The sequence below is a fragment of the Phascolarctos cinereus genome, unplaced genomic scaffold (assembly GCF_003287225.1).
Source record: "Phascolarctos cinereus isolate Bilbo 61053 unplaced genomic scaffold, phaCin_HiC Scaffold_3;HRSCAF=262, whole genome shotgun sequence".
In the NCBI taxonomy this organism is placed as follows: domain Eukaryota; kingdom Metazoa; phylum Chordata; class Mammalia; order Diprotodontia; family Phascolarctidae; genus Phascolarctos; species Phascolarctos cinereus.
The window spans coordinates 53,758,191-53,780,176 of NW_027555736.1; the positions used below are offsets into that span (position 1 = coordinate 53,758,191).

Here is a 21,986-nt window from a genome sequence, read left to right on the forward strand (position 1 = left end):
TGTTCCTTTGTTTGGCATTATAGAATAGATCAGAGTTCCTCTTTGGGCTCTGCAACTGAATCCTGTCCTAGTGTTCAGGATAACTTAATCTTCCCCATATTGCTCTGTGCCAATCTGGGTTTGGCTACTTTAATCAAAAGCCCATTGTTGCTAACACAGGGAAATGCTTTGTAGACATCCAGTTTATAGGTAAGATCGAGTGGGCGGGCTTTTTTGTTTCTTTTGTTTTGTTTTTAAAATTGAAGGTTCAAAACCAAATACAATTTACTTTTAGGAGCTATGTTATGCCAGCCACTGGTGGTAACTACAGTAGAGAAAACTCACAGTGAATAGCTCAACAGTGCCCTCTAATGCTAGTGGAGCCCACTCAAGATCCGCTGCAGGCCTTTTGTGGCCACTTATTTATGTTTGGTGACCCCAGAGCTGGAGTTCTTAACCTTTTTTTTTCTTTTCTTTTTTACTTTTTTTGGGTCAGAACTCTGGCAGTCTGGTGAAGCCTAAGGACACCTTTTCATAGAGATGTTTTTAAATGCAAAACAAAACACTTAAGATTACAAAAGAAACCAACTGTATTGAAATAAAATATAATTTTTTGCCCCATCAAGTTCAGAGAAAACACTGAAATCTCTTGGGGCCTGGGTTAAGAACCCCTATTCCAGCATGATGATGTGACAATGGGGGCTTTATTGAATTGAGAAAAACCCATGGGTGACATTGAAGGGTGAGGAAGATGAGTTCGCAGGTTGAATTGTTACTGTTTAGATTGATCAAAAGGATTCCTAACATAAGATGTTTTCGTGAGAAATACTCTTAAGTCCTATAAAACTAGGAGAAAAAAATAGATGGCAACCCATAAGGAGAGTTGGTTTTAATGTCTTTCCCGTATGTGTCAGATGCTTTTAGAAATGGCCCACCTGAAGTCTGTTTTGTATGATGTCACATTTACAATTAACTTGGAGATTTCATTTAGAATCTACTTAGATTTCATTGGCATGTGCAATAAACATCATCCCTTGCCTGACTTGATAAAGTAGCCAAATTTAGAAATTTCTCTTTTCCTAGGACAATCGTAGTCCCAAAAGGGGCATTTTATGTAACTATGTTATTACTTACAAACTATTTCAGATTAGTTCCATCCCACATGTGAGTGGCATCTAGCTTTTATAAAAATTTCTTTTTTATAATATGGATACAGTAAAAACTGGTTATCTTCACATTTATAAATGTTAGAATTTATTGAGATTTTACTTGATTTTTACAACTGAACATACTTTTGAATTAACATTTCTATTCTTTTTGCTTCATTGAGATCAAATTATTTTTTTACCAAAACTCAGCTCAAATGCTACCTTCTGTGTTTTAAAGCTTTCAAAATTCTTCTTCCTCTCCCCCCCCAAACTACAAATATTCTCCTTCCCAAAACTGTCTTCCCTTTGTATTGTGTAAATTCTTATAAATGTATGTTTCTCCCTCCCCTTTCCCCCTATTAGAATGTAAGCTCCCTTGAGAGCAGGGATCATTTCACTTTTGTCTTTGTATTCTGTTTTTAGCACATCACTTGGCACGTGTTAGCTGCTTAATGGATGTTTGTTGGTTGATTGGTTGAATTAATAAGTTTGCCACAAATAGTAGTAATAGGGACTAGATCTGTGATTTCATTGGTATAGTGAAGTCCCAGATGAAGTTATTTCCTCTACCATTGCAGGTTGGCACCTTTGTAATTTATAGGCTTTGAAGGTTACCTGGAGCACTGAGAAGATAAATGACTTAACATTGGTCAAATAGTTGAGTGGTGTTGGGGTTTAGAGTTGGGAAATCCCAAGTTTCACTCCTGCCTCAGATACTTACCAGATTTGTGACCCTGGACAAATCAATCTCTCTGCTTCAGTGTCTTCATCTATAAAATGGGAATAATAACAGCATGTATTTCCCAGGGTTGTTGTGAAGATAAAATGAGATAATATATGTAAATTACTGTACTATCATTATTATTATTATTATTATATGTCAGAGAAGGGACTTGAACTCAAGTCATGCTGGCTTCACGGGCAGCTGTCTACCCTCTCTGCTATGCTCTCGCTGTTAGATATTGTATCACATCAAATACTGTTTCTGTCAGTCATATTACTGGACAGTTCAGTTGTTTCAGTGCCTACAGTGGACCTGCCCATCCTGTACTGCTCTTGTCATTGTCCTCCTATAGATCTGCCATGGGAATCCCCCTACTATGCTGAGGCTCTCCTTGAATTCTCTTAACATTGCGTGAATCTCAGTAGAAAACATGGCTGCCCACCTTTTGGAGGGGAGAGAGTCATATTTTTTTTCTGACATATTTCGTATCAGTTCTGTGAAATTTCTTGTGCAGCCCAGCCCTATCAACAGTGCTCCTTTCTGCCACCCTTTGGATTAACTTCAAATAGCAAACAATAAAAGATAAGGGAAGGATTTAATGTAGAAAAATGAGTTCATATCTTTATAGAATGTAAGATTTAAAAACAAAAACCAGTCGTTTAAAAGGGCTAGGTATCATACCTAGGTCCCATTTTGAGTCTGTAGGGGTTTTTAACATTTAATTTTGGATCGTTCTATTAGTAGGACTTCTGAAGTTCTTAGTTTACTTCCTTTCCCATTTAAGGACGTTAAGCTTCTTTTGATCAAAGTGTTGCTCTTAATGACAGGGTTCTGCCTTTACCTGATTGTTCTTTGCTAGCCAGAGAGGTTTTGTATTATTTATGTAGATGTGTGTGTGTGTGTGTGTGTGTGTGTGTGTGTGTGTGTGTGTGTGTGTACATACGTACACACATATATACTTAATTACTCATTTGGCACAGAAGTACTTCTAGTAAAATGGGGCCACAAGTTAAATGGATACGCTTGGATGTCAGTCTCACAGCCAGAGACTGGCAGCTGCCTGTGACAAGTTTGTTCCCTTTATATTTGAAATATGGAAATTTAGTTATTTAACTAGAAAGTATGCTTTTATTAACAGTATTGATGATTGATTTTGAATGTTTCACTTAAAAATCACATCTTCTGGTAGGTAGAATTTTATGAAGCACCTATTAAGCTTTAGAAAGGAAGGTCAGTTTGGCATCAGCCCAAAATACATATTTAAACAATGAACCTGCTGCAGTCAGGAAATTATAAGACAGTTTTAAAGGCGCGGAATCTGCTTTTTTATTACACTGTTAGTTTTCAGTTGCAGCTTGGTTATGAGTTCTTTCACATGGGATTTACTAATGTTCTTGCTAGTTTTAAGGCTAGTTTTAAAAAAATACGTAAAGTTTAAAATTTCCACCAGTATGTGGGATAAAAGCTCATCATACAGAAACATTAACTGGCCACCAATATATATTGACACTGTGCACACTCACTTCTGACCTTTTGAAATAATCAGATATTTTGGACTGTATGATCTCTCAATAGGCTAAGACGGAGTTGTACTTGAAAGATTCCGATTTTTCTTTTAGAAGTGGACAACTTAGCTGTGCAGTAGGATTTGGAATATAACTCCTGAGGTTGAGACTTTGGTCTGCCCCAAAGGGATGGAAAAGATGCCAAGGGTCACAGGAAAATGGCCTGCCACAGCTAGGTCAGGATGACCAGGAGTGGAGTGGGGGCAGTTGATGATCTTCACTTTATCTGACCTGGCTCCAAGTGTAATTTCATATTTGTATTTGTTGTCCCGATATTAAACCTTGGGGCCCAGAGATAAAAAAGGCCTTAACCTGGACCCTTACTGGCACTTCTGCTGCTGCTGTCAGATTGTGCATTGTTTGACCCACAGTAACAGTCATCTCATTTTATTTAGGTTGGGTTGAGTGAAATGTGCCGTTTGGGCAAGTTTCTTTTGAATTTTATGCCTCCAGTCATACGAGCAAGTGTTTATGGTCTCAAGGTGTGTCTGTTGAACAGCGTTTCTTTAAAATTATATGTTGTGGTTTTGTTTTGTTTTTAAGTTGTAGTACATGCTTAGTAAGAATAAATCTGATCTCCTTTTCAGCCACCAGCCGCCTCTTCTTCTTAGGGATAGGATGTGCTTGTTTTAGAGTATATTTTTAAGATGAAGTTTTATGAGTTTTACACAGATTTTTTCTGGCCAGCATTTTTACTTTGGAAGAATGAGAATTATTTAAGTGAGTTCCCTTTTGCTCCTAAATATTCTTGTTTTATATTAAGTTTTTAGTCCATAATATATTTTAATTCCATGTGTGCTTGGAAAAAACTAATCTGAATCTCTTAGACTTCATTGACTATGTTTTTGGCATGTTTATCCTTTTTATCATTTGCTTATTATGTTATATTATCCTACTTTTAAAACTTAGGTAACTATAGGTTTTGGTTTCATGATTTAACTATGCAGTGAAGAGAATAGTTTAAAAAGTCATCCATCCTGAGTCCTTTTTCTGAGCACTGTCTACAGAGCAGTGCAGCTGATAAGCAATCAATAACTAAATGGTGGTGGTGGTTTATGAAGCTCCAGGAGTTCAGACTTAAGTGAAGATAACATGATACAGATATCCACTGTCAAGTTTGTAAGGACTATTAGTTACAGTAGCTGTAATGTTCATCAAATTTAAAAAAAACAAAACCTTGACCAAATATTTATATTGTGTCATAAATGGGCATTCCTTCATGGGAGATAGTTTATGTAGTCATCCCATTTCTTTTTCCAGGAAAGGAAAAGACAGAATAGCCCATGATTCTGTGATTTTTTTTTAAGTTATTAAAGTCTTAATGTTGATCATTGGCTGGCACCATTGAATGTCTACTAAGTGTACATTAGAAAATGTGAGTCAAAAATTAGAGATAGGGTATGTAGCAAAAGTTTCTTAACATCAAGCAATTTACATTTTTTTTATAGGACACCCATCATGTTTGAAATTCTGTCCAGAATTAACAACAAATGTAAAGGCCTTAAGATGGCAGTGTATTGAATGCAAGACATGTAGTGCATGTAGAATCCAAGGCAAAAATGCAGTAAGTTCATATTTTAATAGTTAAATGATCTTTTATTAGTATTCACTTTTTTTGTGAGTGGGAGAGGGGACAAATCTGTAGTCCAATAGCTGCTTTTCACTTTAAATGTTTCACTGCTATAATTTATTGATATTTTTCTTTTTTATTCCAGAATGCATGGAGGGAGATGAGATACCTTAATATTTAGACTAGTTTTGTTGATTATTGTTAATTTAGTAATACATTGTTTGAATGACATTTTTCACTTGGGTTAGCCATTATTCAACTTATTTTGTGTTGTATTACAGGATAATATGCTTTTTTGTGATTCTTGCGATAGAGGGTTCCACATGGAGTGCTGTGACCCACCGCTTTCCAGAATGCCAAAAGGTGAACTTTCAAAATCTTTGAAACCTTTCTTTAGAAGTTTCATAGGCATTCACCAAAGTCATCTTTATGTTAGAGGTCTCAGAAGTAGGCATAGTGCATGCTTAGTTACACAGTTTGCCCCTTCTACCTGATATATTAAAGTTTGGAATGGAATATAAGTATGGGCTTCATTTGGTAGGTAACATGACCAATAGATTTGTTAAGTTCAACGCAGTTAAGGAAGAGGAGCACCAAAGGCTGCTTGCAACTGTTGAGAGCAAATCTTTCATCGCTGCCTTAAAACTATTCGCCTCCTTCCCTTCAAATATCTGAAACCAGCATCTTAATTAGGTGAGGTGGTTTTCTGTGGCAGTTTAGAGTTTTATTGGTCAAAACTCAGTTTCTTCAAGGTTGAAAGGTCAAAACTCTTCCGTATTGCACGCCACAGATGAGCACAGGGAAGTGTGGTCCAGTGAAAAGAATGCTGGATTTGAAGCCAGAGAGCTTGCTTTCAAATTCCAGCTCTGCTACATAGTACCTGTGTGACCTTGGAGAAGTGACTTGTCTTGTCTGGGCCTCAGTTTCCTTGTCTCTAAAAGGAAGGAATTGAACTAGATGACCTCTGGGAGGCTCTTGAGCCTTGAGGTTATAAATCTAGGATCCTAATTATACATTAAAATATCTTCTAGTATCTGTGATGACAGTATAATTATGTCTCTGGTTCCTGCAGAGTAAAGAGGTATTGAAGTTTCCAATCAATTAATTGGTATTTTAGGATCGTAGATTTGAGTTAGAAGAAACCTTAGAGGCTCTCTGGGCTGACTGCTCAGTATTATAAACAAGTAAACTGAGGCCCAGAATGATTAAATCATGTGTCCAAGGTTAGATTGATAGTAAGAAGGGTGAACCTTTGTCTTCTGACTCCAAATGCAGGACGACAAAACACTCATGGCCAAGTCTGTCTCATGGCATGAATGTTCCTCTGTCATAGATGGGGGGGGGGGAGAGAGAGAGAGAGAGAGAGAGAGAGAGAGAGAGAGAGAGAGAGAGAGAGAGAGAGAGAGATGATAGCTTAGTCCAGCATTCTTTTTGTAGACTGTGCTTTCTCAGTTTGTAATACGGAGACGCAAATATTTGTTTTGCTGATTTTAATTTGTTTATAATTTTCGGTGATAAAGCAGGTATCTGTATAAATTCATTAATCTTAAGGTACCTTTTCTACTCTCCCCCAAAAGACTAAAGGCTTTTAATTTCTGATGAGAGAGGTAGATAGAGAAGTAGGATAAGTCTGGGAATGGGACATAGGGTTTTGGGAGCTAGATTATGAAGGCCCTCTCATGTAAGGACAGACTATTGCCATCTCTTTACCAGTATTTATTTTTTCAAGCTGGGGAAATTGACGTGATGGTGGCTTCTTTCTCAGAAATGTAAAAAAGGGCAAATGTCCTTTTTTCCCATTTTTCCTGAAGTAAAAGCTCCCCACAGCAACCACCTTGTGTGCAACATGTTAAAATTACAGTCAATGTTTAATATCAACAATCTAAAATAAGTTATATTTATTTTTTTCTAATACATATATATATATATATTTAGGGATGTGGATTTGCCAAGTCTGCAGACCAAAGAAAAAGGGAAGAAAACTACTTCATGAGAAAGCTGCACAAATTAAACGACGATATGCAAAACCTATTGGACGACCGAAAAATAAACTAAAACAACGAATGTTGTAGGTTGAATTCTTATGAGAAAAAAACTTTTCATAGTGTGCTTTCCAGAATATCACCCTTTGGGGATCCGAGATAGAGGAACATAAGCACCTTAGGAGCCACCTGTCTGTGTCAGTGTCAGTGCCTAAAGCCTTAATGCAAAATGTTATGTGTCCTGTATCAACCGTGAAATAGTTTGGAAAGTGACCAGAGAATTACAGTTGGCATTTTGTGGTCTTTCTTTTGGCAAAAACCATGAGGCTTAAAAACAGTGAAAGAGAGAAAGAGTCCAAGAAGGGGCAAGAAAATAAAGCTGCATTGATTAGCTTACTTTATCGCTGGCTGTTATATAAATATTATTGGGTAAATCTTAAATCAAGGTCATTATCTGAACTGAGGCCATTCTTACAGCCATTTCCTTTTGACTGAGTCCAAGTTTTATGAAACGAATCCTTTTATTAAGGGGATTTGTTCTGTGAAGTTTGGATTCAGTCACAGGGCAGTACTTAGAGGGCCACACATGGCCTCAAGGCCCCAAGTTCCCCACCCTTGAGCCAGTACTATATCTTAAAGGCTGCCTGCTTCTGTTCCTGATTCCCACAAATAAGTGTTTCCAGAAAGCTTCAGATATATCACAGCAGACCCAGAGCCATCAAAGAGTGGACAGAACCAGTTGTCACATCGTCCCACATGGGGTGCCCCTTTGTTTTAAGTTACCTGAAATCTTAAATCTAAATTAATTTCAAGATGATAACCACACGCCCTTTGCTGCATTGCTTCCAAAGCATGGCAAAGATTTTAGTGAAGATGTTTTTATTTTATGGTATTCTAGATTTGTTTCTAAATTCTTATATGGATTAGTTCTGACTTGTTTTGTTAGGAATTTCACGTGGATGGGCAATGCATTTTTAAAAAACCTAATTCTCCTGTAAGTATGCTACCAGCTTTAGTTAGTTAAATGCCTCACTTGTTAGAATGTCCTTCTAAGCAGGAAATCTGCTCCTAGGGGACAAGTGGCAGTTATGGGCTAAGAACAGGAAACAAAGTATCAAAATCTTTTGACTCATGTGCTGTCTACTCTTCTGTCTTGATTACATTTGGAGTTCATTCACAAGAGTTAGTAATTTTCAGGAGACTTTATTAGAACCTATTGATGTCTCCTCTGAGTGTAGGTGTTTGCCAGATTCTAGAGGTAAATGTAACATATTTTGAAGAAAATCTTCCTTATGTTAGCATTATTTGAAGCAGAAATTATATGTTTTTACATTCATCTTTCAAAACCATTGTTCCCTAAATGAGACTGTGTGCTAAGACTACAGTTTTAAAAAATGGGATCTTATCTTCCTAAAGAAAGGGTATAACTAAAAATTATATTTGGCACCAGACCTAATTTGGTAGAAAACTGTCTCATGAGCTCTTAGAATCTGTACAAATTAGCCAGTGTCTCCACTTATTGAAATCTTTTAGAAGCTCAAAGTGTCAGCTCCATATTGGTTAATAATATTTTAAAATCTACTTATTTCAAGGGAGGGATACATTTTGGGAAATCTATTGTAGATTTCCAGCCCAAATTTGAGGGTATCTTTTGGCAGGGTCAATTATTTGTCTAACATTCCCAGTGCATTTTCCAGTACTGAAAATGATCTTCAACATTATCTGTATTTGATTTTAGAGGGGCTCAGGACACTTTTAGATCAGTACTGCTCAGACAGGAGTCCTCAGCTATTCCCATTTCCAACCATTAGAATATATTAATTTTATCTTCTCACTTCAAATGATAAGAATCTTAGTGAAAGCTTCTTTTGGGGAGGAGAGAAAATGTATTGTTTTCTCCACTCAAACAGCTATAGTTTAAACTCTCATCTCCTGTTGCATGGTTTATTGCAAGAGCCTCCTAATTGTTCTCTGTGTCTCCTGTCTATCGTCTCTCCAATCTGTTCTCCACATTGCTGCCAAGTTGATAACTCTAAAACGCATGACCATGGTCCCTCTCACCCTCGAAGCACTGTTTTTCAGTAGTTTCCTGTTGCCTCTAGGGCAAAATGCAGATTCATCAGCCTGGCATTTTAAAGCCTTTCCCATTACTCTCTACCTTTCCAGACTTGACTTCCTATCATTCCCCTTCAGATACTCTGTTGTGCAGTGAGGCACTGTGTATATGGTGGAGGGAGCGCTGGCTGGTTTCCCAAGGTCCTGGGGTTAAATCTCACTCCTGCTATTTAACTCTGCCAGTGGGGAGTTGGGCAAGTCACTCAACTTCTCCGAAGCTCGTTTTACTCATCTGTAAAAGGGACGAGTTGACCTAGGAGGCCTCTGTGGTCCGGCATGGTATCTGTGTCTGGTATAGAATATTCCACCTTTTCTGTCAGTGCTTTTATGCAAGTCATTCACCAGTCCAGGAGTGCACATAGTAGGTGCTTCATAAATATTTCTTGACTTGACTTGATTTGCAGTTGTTTCAGTTAAAAAAAGTATGATGCTCCACTACTCTCTTGGGTATCAGTCTCTCTGTCCAATAGTCTCCAGCTAAACCAGTGATTTCTTTTAGAGTAAGCTTTGTGATGCAAAAACAAAAAATATCAATAAAAAAATTTTTGAGAGTAAACTTTGGCACTCACAGCACCTTTGGCTCACTGCGTGGCTGTGTTTACATATCTGGCAGCAGACTTGTGGGCTAGAATGACCCCACCATTATGTAAAGTGGCACTAGTCATGAATTGCTGTTCGTGTGCACAGTCGTGTTGTTGACATAGATCTCTGTGTGGATCACATGATGCCAAGTGTGTGGAAGTAATCTTTGTAAATGGATTGCCCCATCAAATTGTCCATGTCATATATCTGGTTTTCTGTAGCTTGCTTCTCACTGAAAATTGTTTCAGAGTTTTCTGTTCCTGTTTATCTCTTTTTTTAATCAGCATTTTGTGCTGTAATTAATTTTCTCCTGAAAGGGAATTTTGGTGGTTTTCTTGTTTTCCTGAATAGATTTTATTTGCCATTTTTAATCTTTTACTGATTTCTTTGTTTTAAAGTGATAAATGGATGGACATATTCAAATTATGCAGAATAATCAAAGTAGTTTTTAAAATCGAAGTTTACTATAGATTTCATAAACTCATTGTTTTGCTTTTGAAGAACACATCTCTGTATTCCTTAATACTACAATACAGACATTTCAAAGAAATCAAACCATCTAATTTTGTAATAGTAGAAAGCATAACTCTCTATTTAGTGATAATTAAGTTTAATTTTCTGTCAGTGTACTTAAAATTATTTTTACTTATATCACCCTTACGGTCATATATGCTGAAAACTTCCCCATCTTTTCTTCTTATATATGTTACGTAGGTTCCCTGAGGAATCATGGTGTTTGACAGTTGTTTACCTTTGCCTTTACAGAAATGTCTGGTTAGTGATATCGAAAATGTTTTCAGCATCCTAGTTCAGTTTTTTTTTTAATTTTGAGCACATGAAATAACACATAGGCTGTATTAGAATTATTGGTTAGTATTGTTGTTACTTGTTACTTTTAATATTGATTTTGTTTTCCAACTTTTTACCTAGGTCTGTAACCAGTGATGAAGGATCCATGAATGCATTCACAGGAAGGGGGTCACCTGGTAGGGGTCAAAAGACTAAAGTGTGTACCACACCTTCATCTGGTCATGCTGCATCTGTGAAGGACTCAAGCAGCAGATTGGCTGTTACAGACCCCACTCGGCCTGGTGCCGCCACCAAAATCACCACCACCTCCACCTACATATCTGCCTCTACACTTAAAGTTAACAAGAAAACCAAAGGGCTCATTGATGGCCTTACTAAGTTTTTCACACCATCACCCGATGGTCGCAGATCACGAGGTGAAACAATAGACTTTTCAAAGCACTATCGTCCAAGGAAAAAGGTCTCCCAGAAACAGTCATGCACTTCTCATGTGTTGGCTACAGGTACCACACGAAAGCTAAAACCTCCACCTTCTGCACTTCCACCCCTAATCCCCATCTCTGGCCAGAGCCCCGGTTCACAAAACTCTAGTACTCCCGCTTCTAATTCTCCCCAGAGTTCTTCTAGTCAGTCAAGCGTGCCCTCCTTTAGCAGCCTTGCCAAGAACAGTCAGCTGAAGGGACTTTTTGATGGACTTTCTCATATTTATACTGCTCAGGGACACCCAAGTTCTGCACCACCCAAACGTTTGCGTCGTAAACCTGAATTCTCTTCCACCACAAAACCTAATGCCCATTTCTGTGGGAAGAAAAATAATAGAAGTAGGTTTATTTCTCACTCCTCCGTGTCCTCTGGCTGGGGACTGTCTAGAGGACGTATTTTTAAAGCAGTTGCTCACTTCAAGCGAACAACTTTCCTTAAAAAGCACAGGATGATAGGCAAATTAAAGTATAAAGTGACCCCTCAGATGAGAACCCCCTCACCAGGGAAGGGGAGCTTGGCAGACGGAAGGATTAAACCTGATCAGGATTATGGTAAGCAAAAGGTCAAAGCTCCAACCAAATCTACATCCTGTCCCTCTCCTCCCCACTGAAAAAAAAAATAATAAACTAGTTCTTATTTGTCACATGGGCCTTAGCTATTTCTCTTGTTCTGACTTCACTTTCATAAAGAAGCAATGAAATGTAGACCTTTTTCTGCTGCTAACTAAACCTCCAAAATGTTTGTCCAACTAATACTTTCATACATTCTATTATTTATTTTCATCTAGAGTGACACAAAGACCCCCCACCCCCATGCCCTCATTGCATTACTTATGGCTTTGTAGTAGTACTGCATGAATAGCAACTGTCATTGCTACTGCCCTGCGCCTTCTCAGAGGTTGTGCAGTCCTTAGCTCTGGCTACTGCTGCTGCTTCCAGGCGCGTGCTTCAGCTCAGTATCTTTCTCTATTCCATTGTCTTTTCATGACAAATTCCATCCTACTTCAATCTTGAGAAAATCTCATCTGTGATAACATGAAATATACTTTGGGGTATGGTGTTTTTCAGCTTTGGTTTTTATTTTTTTTTTAGAAAGATGTTTTCATAAATTTCAGCTAACAGATTGACATCTTATAATTTTTGCTACTTTTTCCTAAAATTGCCATTTAAGGGAGAATTAGATTTGATTATTTAAAAGCTAATGCTTGAGGTATATCAGAAAAAGATCAGTATAACCACTGATCTAGAATAATTTCATATGTTTTTCCCAAAAAAGTCAATTGAGGCAGGGAAAAAAAAAACAGGAAAGATGCTGGTCAGTTCAAGCAAAGTTTGGATAAAACAGGTAAAAGGGTAAAACTGTTCCTGAATCTGTGTGTTATACCAAGAGTAAAATTTCATACATCTCAAAACAAAAGGGACAAGTTAGAAAATTCCAAAATGCTGCTTACTGTGCTGATTGAATGCCATTCTGGTAGTTTAAGGAGCATTTTAAAGATTCATATCAGTGAATATACTTTCTGCTGGTTTTTAATAACAGATACCGAAATCAAAATAAGCATCAAACAAGAAGGTACAGATGTAAATGTGGTTGGAAGCAAGGATTCTGTTACGGAAGAAGATTTGGATGATTTTAAACAAGCCCAGGAACTTTCCTTGGAGGTAAGATGTAGGTGGCGGCACTTCATCCACAAGTATTTGATGATAATAATAATAGCTAGCATTTATATAGTATCTGTTATATGCAAAGCTTATAATATTAAGCACTTTATTAAGCACGTTAGAAATATCATCTCATTTGATACTCATAAAAGCCCTGGGTGGTAGATGCTATTGTTATTCCCATTTTACAGGTGAGGAAACTGAGGCAGACAAAAGATAAGTGACTTGCCCAGGGTCACAGAGCTAGTAAATGTCAGAGACTAGATTTGAACTCAAGTCTTCAGGCCCAGCACTGTATCCACTGAACCATCCAGCTTGCCTTGGTGTGGTTTGAAATTGAAGTTTCAACTTCTGAAGAGAATTTACCATTTTTTTTGTCTCCGAGATAATTATCTTCAAACCCCTCTGTACTTCAAAATAAACTCTTCATTCATGCTTTTTGTGTGAATGGTGATGTATTGATGGCATTCTCAGAGTAGACTGGAACCCTCCACTAGTCGGTTGAATTAGGCCAAATGAGCGATAGATGAAGCTTGAAAGGTGAACATTCAGGTGAGGTTAGATTACTGATTCCTCTCTACTAAAGCAAAGAGAAGATATTAAGTCTTAAACACCAAAGACTGCATAGTAGAGATGCTCCTTCAGTACTGATGGAGGGAGGTCATTATGAAAAGTGTCCATTGTATCCATTTTTCTTTGGATTTCATTTGTATTGCAGGATTGTGTTTTATGACTAATTATTGAGTAATAATAGCAGCTCACTTGTACACCTAGTGCTTTAGAATTTACAAAGCATTTTCTGTGCAGCAGCCCTGTGACATGGGTAGTTCCCATGTTGCTGTCCTCTCCACTTCTCAGAGGAAGAAGCTGAGGTTCAGAGAACCTCCAGTGACAGCCAGCACAAATGGAACAGCAGAGTTCAGGGCTCCCTCAGCTCCACCACATTGTCCTAGATGATCAGATCTGTTGCTTTCCTGGATGGCCTGGCCAGAGGTTGACACTTGTCACACATCAGTCTTATAATTTGATGTTCTTAGGGTGGTAAGCTGTGGGCCACTGCACAGTGTGTGTTTTTATTGCCACCTGCCAGTTTTTATTTTCAGATAATAATAGCTAACATTTATATAGCACTTTAAGGTTTGCACAGTGCTTCGTATACTATCTCATTTGATCCTCAGAGCTCTGTGAGATAGGTGCTATTCTTATCCTAGTTTGATAAATGAGGAAAGAGGCTGGGGGGAAAAAAAAGGTCTCACAGACACAGGTAGTATCAGAGGCAGGATTTTCCAAGTCTCACAATCTATGCACTTTGTCACTACTACCTCCTAAGAGTTTGAAGGAATCCTTAAAGCACATGGCCTTGTTAAGGTTAGACTTTTCTCCATAATTTCTCCTTTAAATATTTTCCTTTGTTTCAATAAACTATTATTATTCCTAGGCTTTGTTATTTGGTCTGAAACTAACTTGCTTAAGTGACTTCTGCCTTTTCACAGTGATTATAGATCTGTTAAGCATTTTTACATTCTTAAATTACTTTAAATTATTTTTTTTTAACCATGCCCCTCCTTAGGCTGTGGTATTACTGTCTCTTTGGGTAAGAGAAAAGCAAATTTCCCCTAAAACTAGCCCAAATCTTGTCATCTTGTACTCTGGTCAGAGTAGCTCCTGTTGTTATATTTAAATATGAAGATGAAGAAAGATCTATAAGATGCCCTTCAAACTGACTTGCCCAGCATAGATGTGTGTGGCATCAGCCAAATCATTGTATCACTCATCTTATTTAAATATATATTGGCTTCCTTTTGCACCCGTTTAATACAACATTAGCACTACAGTAGAACAGCTTAATACTATTGCCTAGATTAGCAGGGTTTTGGTTTTTTTCCCATTGTAGTGTTGTGGGTAATATAAATAAAGTTCATTATAACTTCAAAAGAACTTGTAAACACATCTGACAGCATGAGAATTCAGAAAGATAATTTTGTGAAAAGAATAGTGAGTACTATGTTTTGTATTCTTTTAAAGTAGGCATCAGAAAAAAAAATTTTAAAGAAAAATAAATAAATTAGGCATCAGTACATTTTTCTGGAAAATTTACAGATAAAGCAAAAGAATTCTCTTTTATTTATTTTTTTACTTTTAATAAACATTTTATTTACTGGCCAACAAAGTAGTTCTAAAACTGTAGCTTCTGGAAGAACCACTTGTTTTTGCCTGTCTTGTACCTTTTCTCAAGTTTAACCTTGGCCTCCCTCCTCGCCTTATGTTTTAGTGCAGGGTCACGGAATGGATCCTTGTTGACAACCGTTTTGTCCCATGGGATATCCACAGAGTATCTGGTGGGCATGAGGTGGTTGTAGATATAAACTTTCATGAAGAACTTGATTTTTGATCTCTTCATCAAAAATTATCTTCTTTTTGCCCATTGCTGCAGTCATTTTGTGAGGGTAGCGGTCAGTACCTGCCACCAAGGCATGGCTGTAGGGCCTGGCGGGCCTGTTGGAGGTCCCATCATCAGTGTTCTTGACAATGACGGCTTTGCTCCCAGAGTACCGCCTGGCCAGGACCAGCACCACCTTCCTGGGTTTCATGAACTTGCCCATTTCGACACGAAGTGGGTCGCTCCTAGAGCCAAAAAGCAGAATTCTCTTTATTTTAATTGCCCTACCTCTCAGGGATGTTATGAGGATGAAATGAGATCATATTTGTAGAGCTCTTAGCACAGTGCCTGGAACATAGTAAGCACTTAATAAATACTTCCTCCCTCCCATCCTTTAAATTTTTACTTTTTTTTTCCTCCTAACAGAAAATAGGATGTAAAAATGGTGTGGAATCCAATGGACGGTATCCTTCGGTAATAGAATTTGGAAAGTATGAAATCCAAACCTGGTACTCTTCGCCTTATCCACAGGAATATGCAAGGTAGTGTAGAAATAACCTTGATAAATAAGTATACTTTGTATAAGCAAAAGAAGCATCACTTTTTTTAAAGAAAGTCTATAGAAAACCAAATCAAATTTGATGATTGATTCTAACAGCTCTCTTGCCTCTCCTGATACCTTTTCTAGATTCAAAAATTCAAGATTCAAAATTATTATTTAAATGATTTGTACTTATTATTTGCATGTTTATTGTAAACTGTGTCTTCTGGCTACTGGACCATAGTGTTTCTATGGTTCATTGGACAGATATCTCTTTGACATGAAACAAGGTATGAAAATTTTTTTTGCCCTTGGAAAAGTCTTTGAAAATATATTTGCCACCAGATTTCCTTTTCTAATTAGAATGCTTACATGTGTGTTCACATATACATATATGTGTGTGTGTGTGCATGTGCGCGCACACACAAGCATACACATTTGGTACTTAATCTTAGGTTTTCTAGATGTCCTTATAGAGATATAGCAAAAAAGTACCTTCCTTAATTTTTATTCCTGGAACCATTTTTGGTCAAGTAGTTTAAAAGAAAACCTTGACATTGGTTTTAGGTATGATGAACTTTAAGACTCCTAAATAACTAACTGCTGGGCTCTGTTTACTGTGAATAACAAATGCTCTGAAGTGGTCATGTGTATTGGAATTTGCATTATTCATAGTTACAGTTATGTAAAATATAGTTATTTGTTTCAGCCCAAGGAAAATATTCAGTGTAAATTCAAATAATGTGACCACTTCTAGGGATATATTGTTTTCACTAATCAGGACCTGGCTGTATAAGAGGGCTGGACCAAACAGCCACTTATCAGTCTATGCACAAGTAATATATTTATATTTCTCAACTCATGGTCTTCAAGAACTTCCAATAAAAACAAGCTTGTGTTCCTTCTGGATTTCTGCCTTCTTTCTACCATATCAGCATCTTCCTCGTCACCTAATTGGAATGAACCAGAAGTGGGTATGCTAGTACCTAATGCATCAAATTGAGTGAAAAGATCTGCTATTAACTGAGAGTATTATCTTAGACAATTGTAATAAACTCCTCCAGCCCTTAATTTTCCCACTCTTGACAGAAGGGTAATCATATGTATTATAGTTTGAGATCTCTGTGTAAAAGTTACCATGTTACGTACAAGCTTTGAGATTGCTATTGTTTATGTCACTATTATCTCACAGTTCCTGAACCCTAAAGTGTGTAAAAGTGCTTGTTGTTTGGAACTGGAGACATCCTTGTATTATAGGTAAAGTATAAGTACTGTGGTTGTTTATATTTGCATTGTGAGCAACAATGATCCAAAGAGGGGAGAAAACTTGTCCCAAGCCACTGGAAGAGTTAGTGGTGGAACTATAAAATAAATTCATGTCTTTGGATTTTTATTTCTTCCTTCTCTGTATTAGGGTAAAAAGTTATCTTCTCTATTGGTGGAAATGGAGACATCTCAGTTCTAGAACCTCCTTACCTCTTAAGTTATACACAATATTTGATAAATTAATTTATAGCCATTCTCTCAATAAAAACAATCATGTTACCGCCATCGACCTTTTTAAGCTAACAGCAACATTGATTGTGTAGTATTGGAATTTGAAAAAGAATGTCACTATTGCCAGAAACTGGCCTCTGACTCAGTGCTAACCTTTTGGCTAAGATTTAGTTAAGGTGGCTTCAAATCTGTAAATATCCTTTTGTCTAAAACATTCCTAAGAATATATTTAGTTTGGATAGTAGAGATGGCAAATATTACCAGTTATGTCATGAATGAGTTAACTTTTCCTTTACCTCACTGTCTGTCTGGGTATCATTGTTTAGACTACACTGTAGGAAAGCCTTTAGAAAAATTGAACAAGATTTAATTTTCAAAACTGACCAAAAATGCTAACTCTCTGATTTTTAAACTTCAACAGATTACCAAAGCTTTACCTGTGTGAATTCTGTCTTAAATACATGAAAAGTAAAAACATTTTGTTAAGGCACTCAAAGAAATGCGGATGGTTTCATCCTCCAGCAAATGAAATCTACAGAAGGAAAGATCTGTCAGTATTTGAGGTAGGCATATGTAAAATGAAAACCCCATTTTAAAATGAAGTTAAACATGTACTTGTTTACCTTCTAGAAGGCAAAAATTGTACGGAATGTTGATACTAAGGTTCACATTTTTCTCTAGTGGGAACTTGTCCACTTTTTGGAATTATTCTAGCATTTAAACCAGTTTTTCCCAGCTGCTGGAATACCTTTTTACTATCACAGTGATTCCTTTCCCTTTCCTGTAGCAATTATAATTCATGTCTGCAAAAAATCAAATTTACCAGTGAATTTCTGACCTTAGTAATTTTTCCATTAATTGTTTCTTTGGTGATAGAAATTAGTCTTAACCAGCAGCTGTAGCATATCTCCAGTTAATACTGCCTTCGAAGAGATTTCCCTCTCCAGAGAGTTGTGCAGCTGTAGACATCGCCCTTATCCACAGCCACCTGTGTTCCCAGCCATTTCCTGGCAGCCTATGTGGCCTTCTTGACAAGAATGCTGCAGCTGGTGGAAACTCTCCCGTCTCTGTGGATGGCCACCCCGGCAGAATTCTGTTGGTCACAGTCATCCCATGTGACTATGTGGCTGTAAACTCAGGCAGTTTTAAGAAGTTGACTTAATGGAGAAAAAAAATTTTAATCTTAGTTTTAGGATTTCAGTAAAATAGGGAAGTTTGAAAGAGAGTTAAGGGGAAATGATAATCATTTTGTTTTGGACATATTGAGTCGGATATACCAGTGGTACGTCTGGTTAGATGTGTACAGCAGACAGTAAGTAGAGTGCAAGAAAGGAATGAGAGAGAAAGAGATAGAGAGGGAGGGAGGGAGAGGGAGATTGACAAACTGCCATGGAGGTGATAACTGAACCTGTAGGTGCTGATGGGATCACTAAGAGATTGTAAAAAGAGAAAAAAAAATTACTCAGGACATTGCCTTTGGAGAAATCCATACATATCTGGCAAGATTTGAATGACATCCAAGGAGAGGAGACTTGCAGTGGGTGATCAGAGAGGTTAGACGATAATCTGGAGAGAATAGTGTCTCTGAAGCCAAGGAAGGAGGAGAGAGTATCTCAGAGGGAGGTACAGGTAACCATGTCACCAATTCCAGAGAAGTCTAATGGCATGAGACTTGAAGAAAGGAAAACCAATTTAATAGTTAAAAGATTATTGGTAATGTGGGGAAGAAGAATTTCATTTGAGCGGTGGGACTCCAGGGGTTGAGAAGGGAGATAGGAGGTGAGGAAGCAGAGGAGCAGATGTGGGTGAGTAATCTAGGAATGTGACTTTGGGATTAGAGACCTAGAACTAAGGGACCTCAAAGTCACTGAATTGAACCTCTCATTTTAGAAGCGAACAGGTGAATGTCTGAAGAATTTATACACCTTGCCTAGAATCACACAGAGAGATAGTTGCTCAGTCAAGATTTGAATCCAATTTCTCTTACTCCAAATTCAATGTTTTTCAGGGTACTTCGCTGCTCAAGAGAGAACATAAAGAAAGTGATAGGTCAGGGTTATGGCCAGGTGAAGGAAAGGTTTCTTGTGGACCTTGGTTATATTTTTATACAGTCAAGAAGGAGCCAGTAGCTAGAAGCAAATTGAAGATGAAAGAGAATGAGGAAATGATGAAGGAAGCAAGCTCTTGGAGGGTATGAGACCAAGGGTACAAGTAGAGAGATTGGTCTTTGTTAGGAGAAGGGCGATCCTTATTGAATGGAACAGAGAACAATAGAATGGAGCATGATGCAGAATGGTTTTGAGGTGTGCTGACAGCACATGATCTTTGTTTTATTAAGGGTAGTAGGAGGTGAGATCTACAGAGAAGAAACGGGTAGTATAGGAAACTTTCAGAAAGAAGAGAAGGAGGGGCAGCTAGGTGGCACAGTGGATAGAGCACCGGCCCTGGATTCAGGAGGACCTGAGACACACAGCATTTACTAGCTGTGGGACCCTGTGCAAGTCACTTAACCTTGTTGCCTAGCCAAAAAAAAAAAAGGAGAAGAGAAGGCTTGGAATAGCCATTGTGGGGATTAACTTAAAGAATCAGTTTGGGAAGATAAAAAAGGATTATTATCATCAAGCAGTAAGGGCCCTGTTGAGATTATGTAATATTAATTTGCAGTGGACCCAGTTAGCAGAGGTATGATGACTTTCTTCCGCAACAGTCAAGAGCACCCAGGTCAAAAGGAATGAGCCTTTGTTAAGCACTTAATATGTTCTAAGCACTGGGGTTACAGTTATAAAAGCAAAGAAATCTCCTGCCTTCAGTGAGCATACTTTCTAATAGGAGAGACAATGTACGTAGGGAAGTAAAAGTGAGCTAGTGAGAGTGGGAATTTAGGGGGACTAAATTGTCATAGCCCTTCAAGGAATAATGGTAGTGTTGATTTGATCATGATTCAAGAACTGAAGAGGAGCTGGGTTATCAAAAAGTAGACTAGGGAGCATAATGGAGCAGGTGAGACATTCATCAGTGGGAGGGAGTGGTGGAAGGGAAGGCCCAAGTGGAAGTTCCTTAGATGAAAGGGTTAAAGTTTCTAGGGCACTGCCTATATGTAATAAGCAGGGAGAGAGAGCGTACTCTAGGGCAGAAATTCCTTAGCTGAAAGGGTTAAAAGGAGGCAACAGGTAGAGATAACCCAGAGCTGGGATCTGGGAAGAGTATGAATATCAGTAAGAAAAAGGAAGCGAGGGGTTAAAGGGCATGGGACAATAGTTGGAGTAGTTTACTATAGGGTTAGGACTGTCAGTTGGAACAGAAAGTGATGTGCTAGAAAGGACTAGGAGAGAAAAAGAGGGATTGGAGGTCATAGGAAGTCCGAAGAAATTGAGGAGGAATGAGGCTGAGGGTCTGCTCCAAGGGAGGAGCTTCCCCACCGTGTGCAAGGCTGCAGAATTAATCATACCCAATCACAAAGGACTTTACAGTTTACGAACTGCTCTACATACATTAAGTCATTTGTGCCAAGGGGAAGAGCTTTTCATATTTTATTCAGGAGTAGCTTGGAACCAGTGCTCAAAGGACAGAATCAGGCCGAGTGACTTTTTTAGTATGAAAGTTGATTTGTGTAATTTGTCATTAATAAAGTTTGAGAGGGTTACACTGAATAATTTTTCAACTCCTTCCAACTCCTAATGTCCTATGATTCGTACTAAAACTATAATCTGTTTTTTAAAAAATCAAACCACCACCTTTTTTGTAACAAGTTAGTAATAATAATAGCTGCCAACATGTAGCTGAGAGAGCCAGGCTTGGAGTAGGGATGGCCTGGTTAGGGTCCAGGCTTGCCTTGACGTGGGCGAGCTCTGTGACCTGTGGCTGATCATTTAACTTTTCAGGTTCCTAGACATTGTCAGTCACCCAATAAGTATTTCCTAATCCCTTCTAGGTATCAGACACCCTTCTGAAGAAGGATTTCCTAACTGGAAGTTTTATATACCAGGGAAATCACAGGCCTTCCCCTCCCTTTAGAAAATAAAAAAGCTGATATATTTCAGGTTTGCACAGCATTTTACCTACATTATCCCTTTTGATCCTCACAGTAATCCAGTGAGAGACATATTACTCTTATGCCCATTTTATAGTTAAGAAAACTGAAATTGAGATTGAGTGACCTTTCCATGGTTGTACAACTATGAAATATCAGAAGCCAGTTTTGAACCTAGTTCTCCCCTGACTCTAAGAGTAACATACTTTGCACTCTACCAAACTGCCCCTTAGAACATCTTAAACGATTTGTGCTACCTGTTAAAGAAGCTGACCATTTTATCTACCACTCTCTAAAGCCTATTACCTCATTCATATATGCCATCACTGCAAAAAGCATTCATACTCCCAGCATTCTACCAGAATTCGTGGTGTCCATCCGCACACCTTTGGTGTTCCTTACACCTGGTATAAGGTGCTCTGGCTAATGATAACTCATATTTCTGTATGCAGCTTTTTCAGGAATGTAAATACTTTTATTTGTGTTATAGAGGAGAACCTAGATTTCAGTCTAGCACATTTTGTTCTATCTTCTGCTGCCAGAGAAAAAGCTGTCCAGCCAAATAAATAAAGCCTCCTCTAGTTAAGGAGCAAATTGTCTCCTCTGTGCCTGATACTTATATCTGATTATGTCGCTCTATATATGAGCTGGGTCTTCTCCAAGGGAACCCATTACAGGAGTGCTAAAAATAATTTCTGCAGTAAGAGAGTTTGTATGGTCCACTGGAGACCACAGAATGGTCCAGTTCATTGTTAAAGACTTCTAGTTAGCAAATACCCATTCCTCTCAAGAAGAACGCTGGGGAAATTTGTAACTCCATTTGATCTAAGAAATTGGCACCCTTGCTTAGCCTCCTGTCCATAACCGTCAGTATCCCAGTATGATTCTTTTTATTTTGAACAAAAGTAGACTGTAATCA

The 21,986-nt window shown here is 38.0% G+C and overlaps 1 protein-coding gene and 1 pseudogene across 10 annotated transcripts in view; one reads left to right on the forward strand and one right to left on the reverse strand.

The window, feature by feature from the left end:
- The window catches only part of KAT6B (lysine acetyltransferase 6B), a 223,576-nt gene that overhangs the window by 138,412 nt on the left and 63,178 nt on the right, over positions 1–21,986 (forward strand). For 4 of the 9 annotated variants that reach the window (XM_078150858.1, XM_078150857.1, XM_078150856.1 and 1 more), the window contains 7 exons: positions 4,865–4,980; positions 5,268–5,349; positions 6,922–7,054; positions 10,596–11,509; positions 12,498–12,619; positions 15,426–15,541; positions 17,459–17,600. In XM_078150858.1, coding sequence (XP_078006984.1) covers positions 4,865–4,980; positions 5,268–5,349; positions 6,922–7,054; positions 10,596–11,509; positions 12,498–12,619; positions 15,426–15,541; positions 17,459–17,600 — 1,625 coding nt within the window. The remainder of the gene's footprint in view (positions 1–4,864; positions 4,981–5,267; positions 5,350–6,921; positions 7,055–10,595; positions 11,510–12,497; positions 12,620–15,425; positions 15,542–17,458; positions 17,601–21,986) is intronic. The other 5 variants (XM_021006117.2, XM_021006118.2, XM_021006119.2 and 2 more) reach the window with 3 other exon arrangements.
- Positions 14,713–18,216, reverse strand: LOC110221465 (large ribosomal subunit protein eL27-like; annotated as a pseudogene). Its single transcript, XR_013485189.1, has 2 exons — positions 17,876–18,216; positions 14,713–15,244 (listed from the first exon to the last, which is right to left on the reverse strand). The product of XR_013485189.1 is annotated as a large ribosomal subunit protein eL27-like (transcript).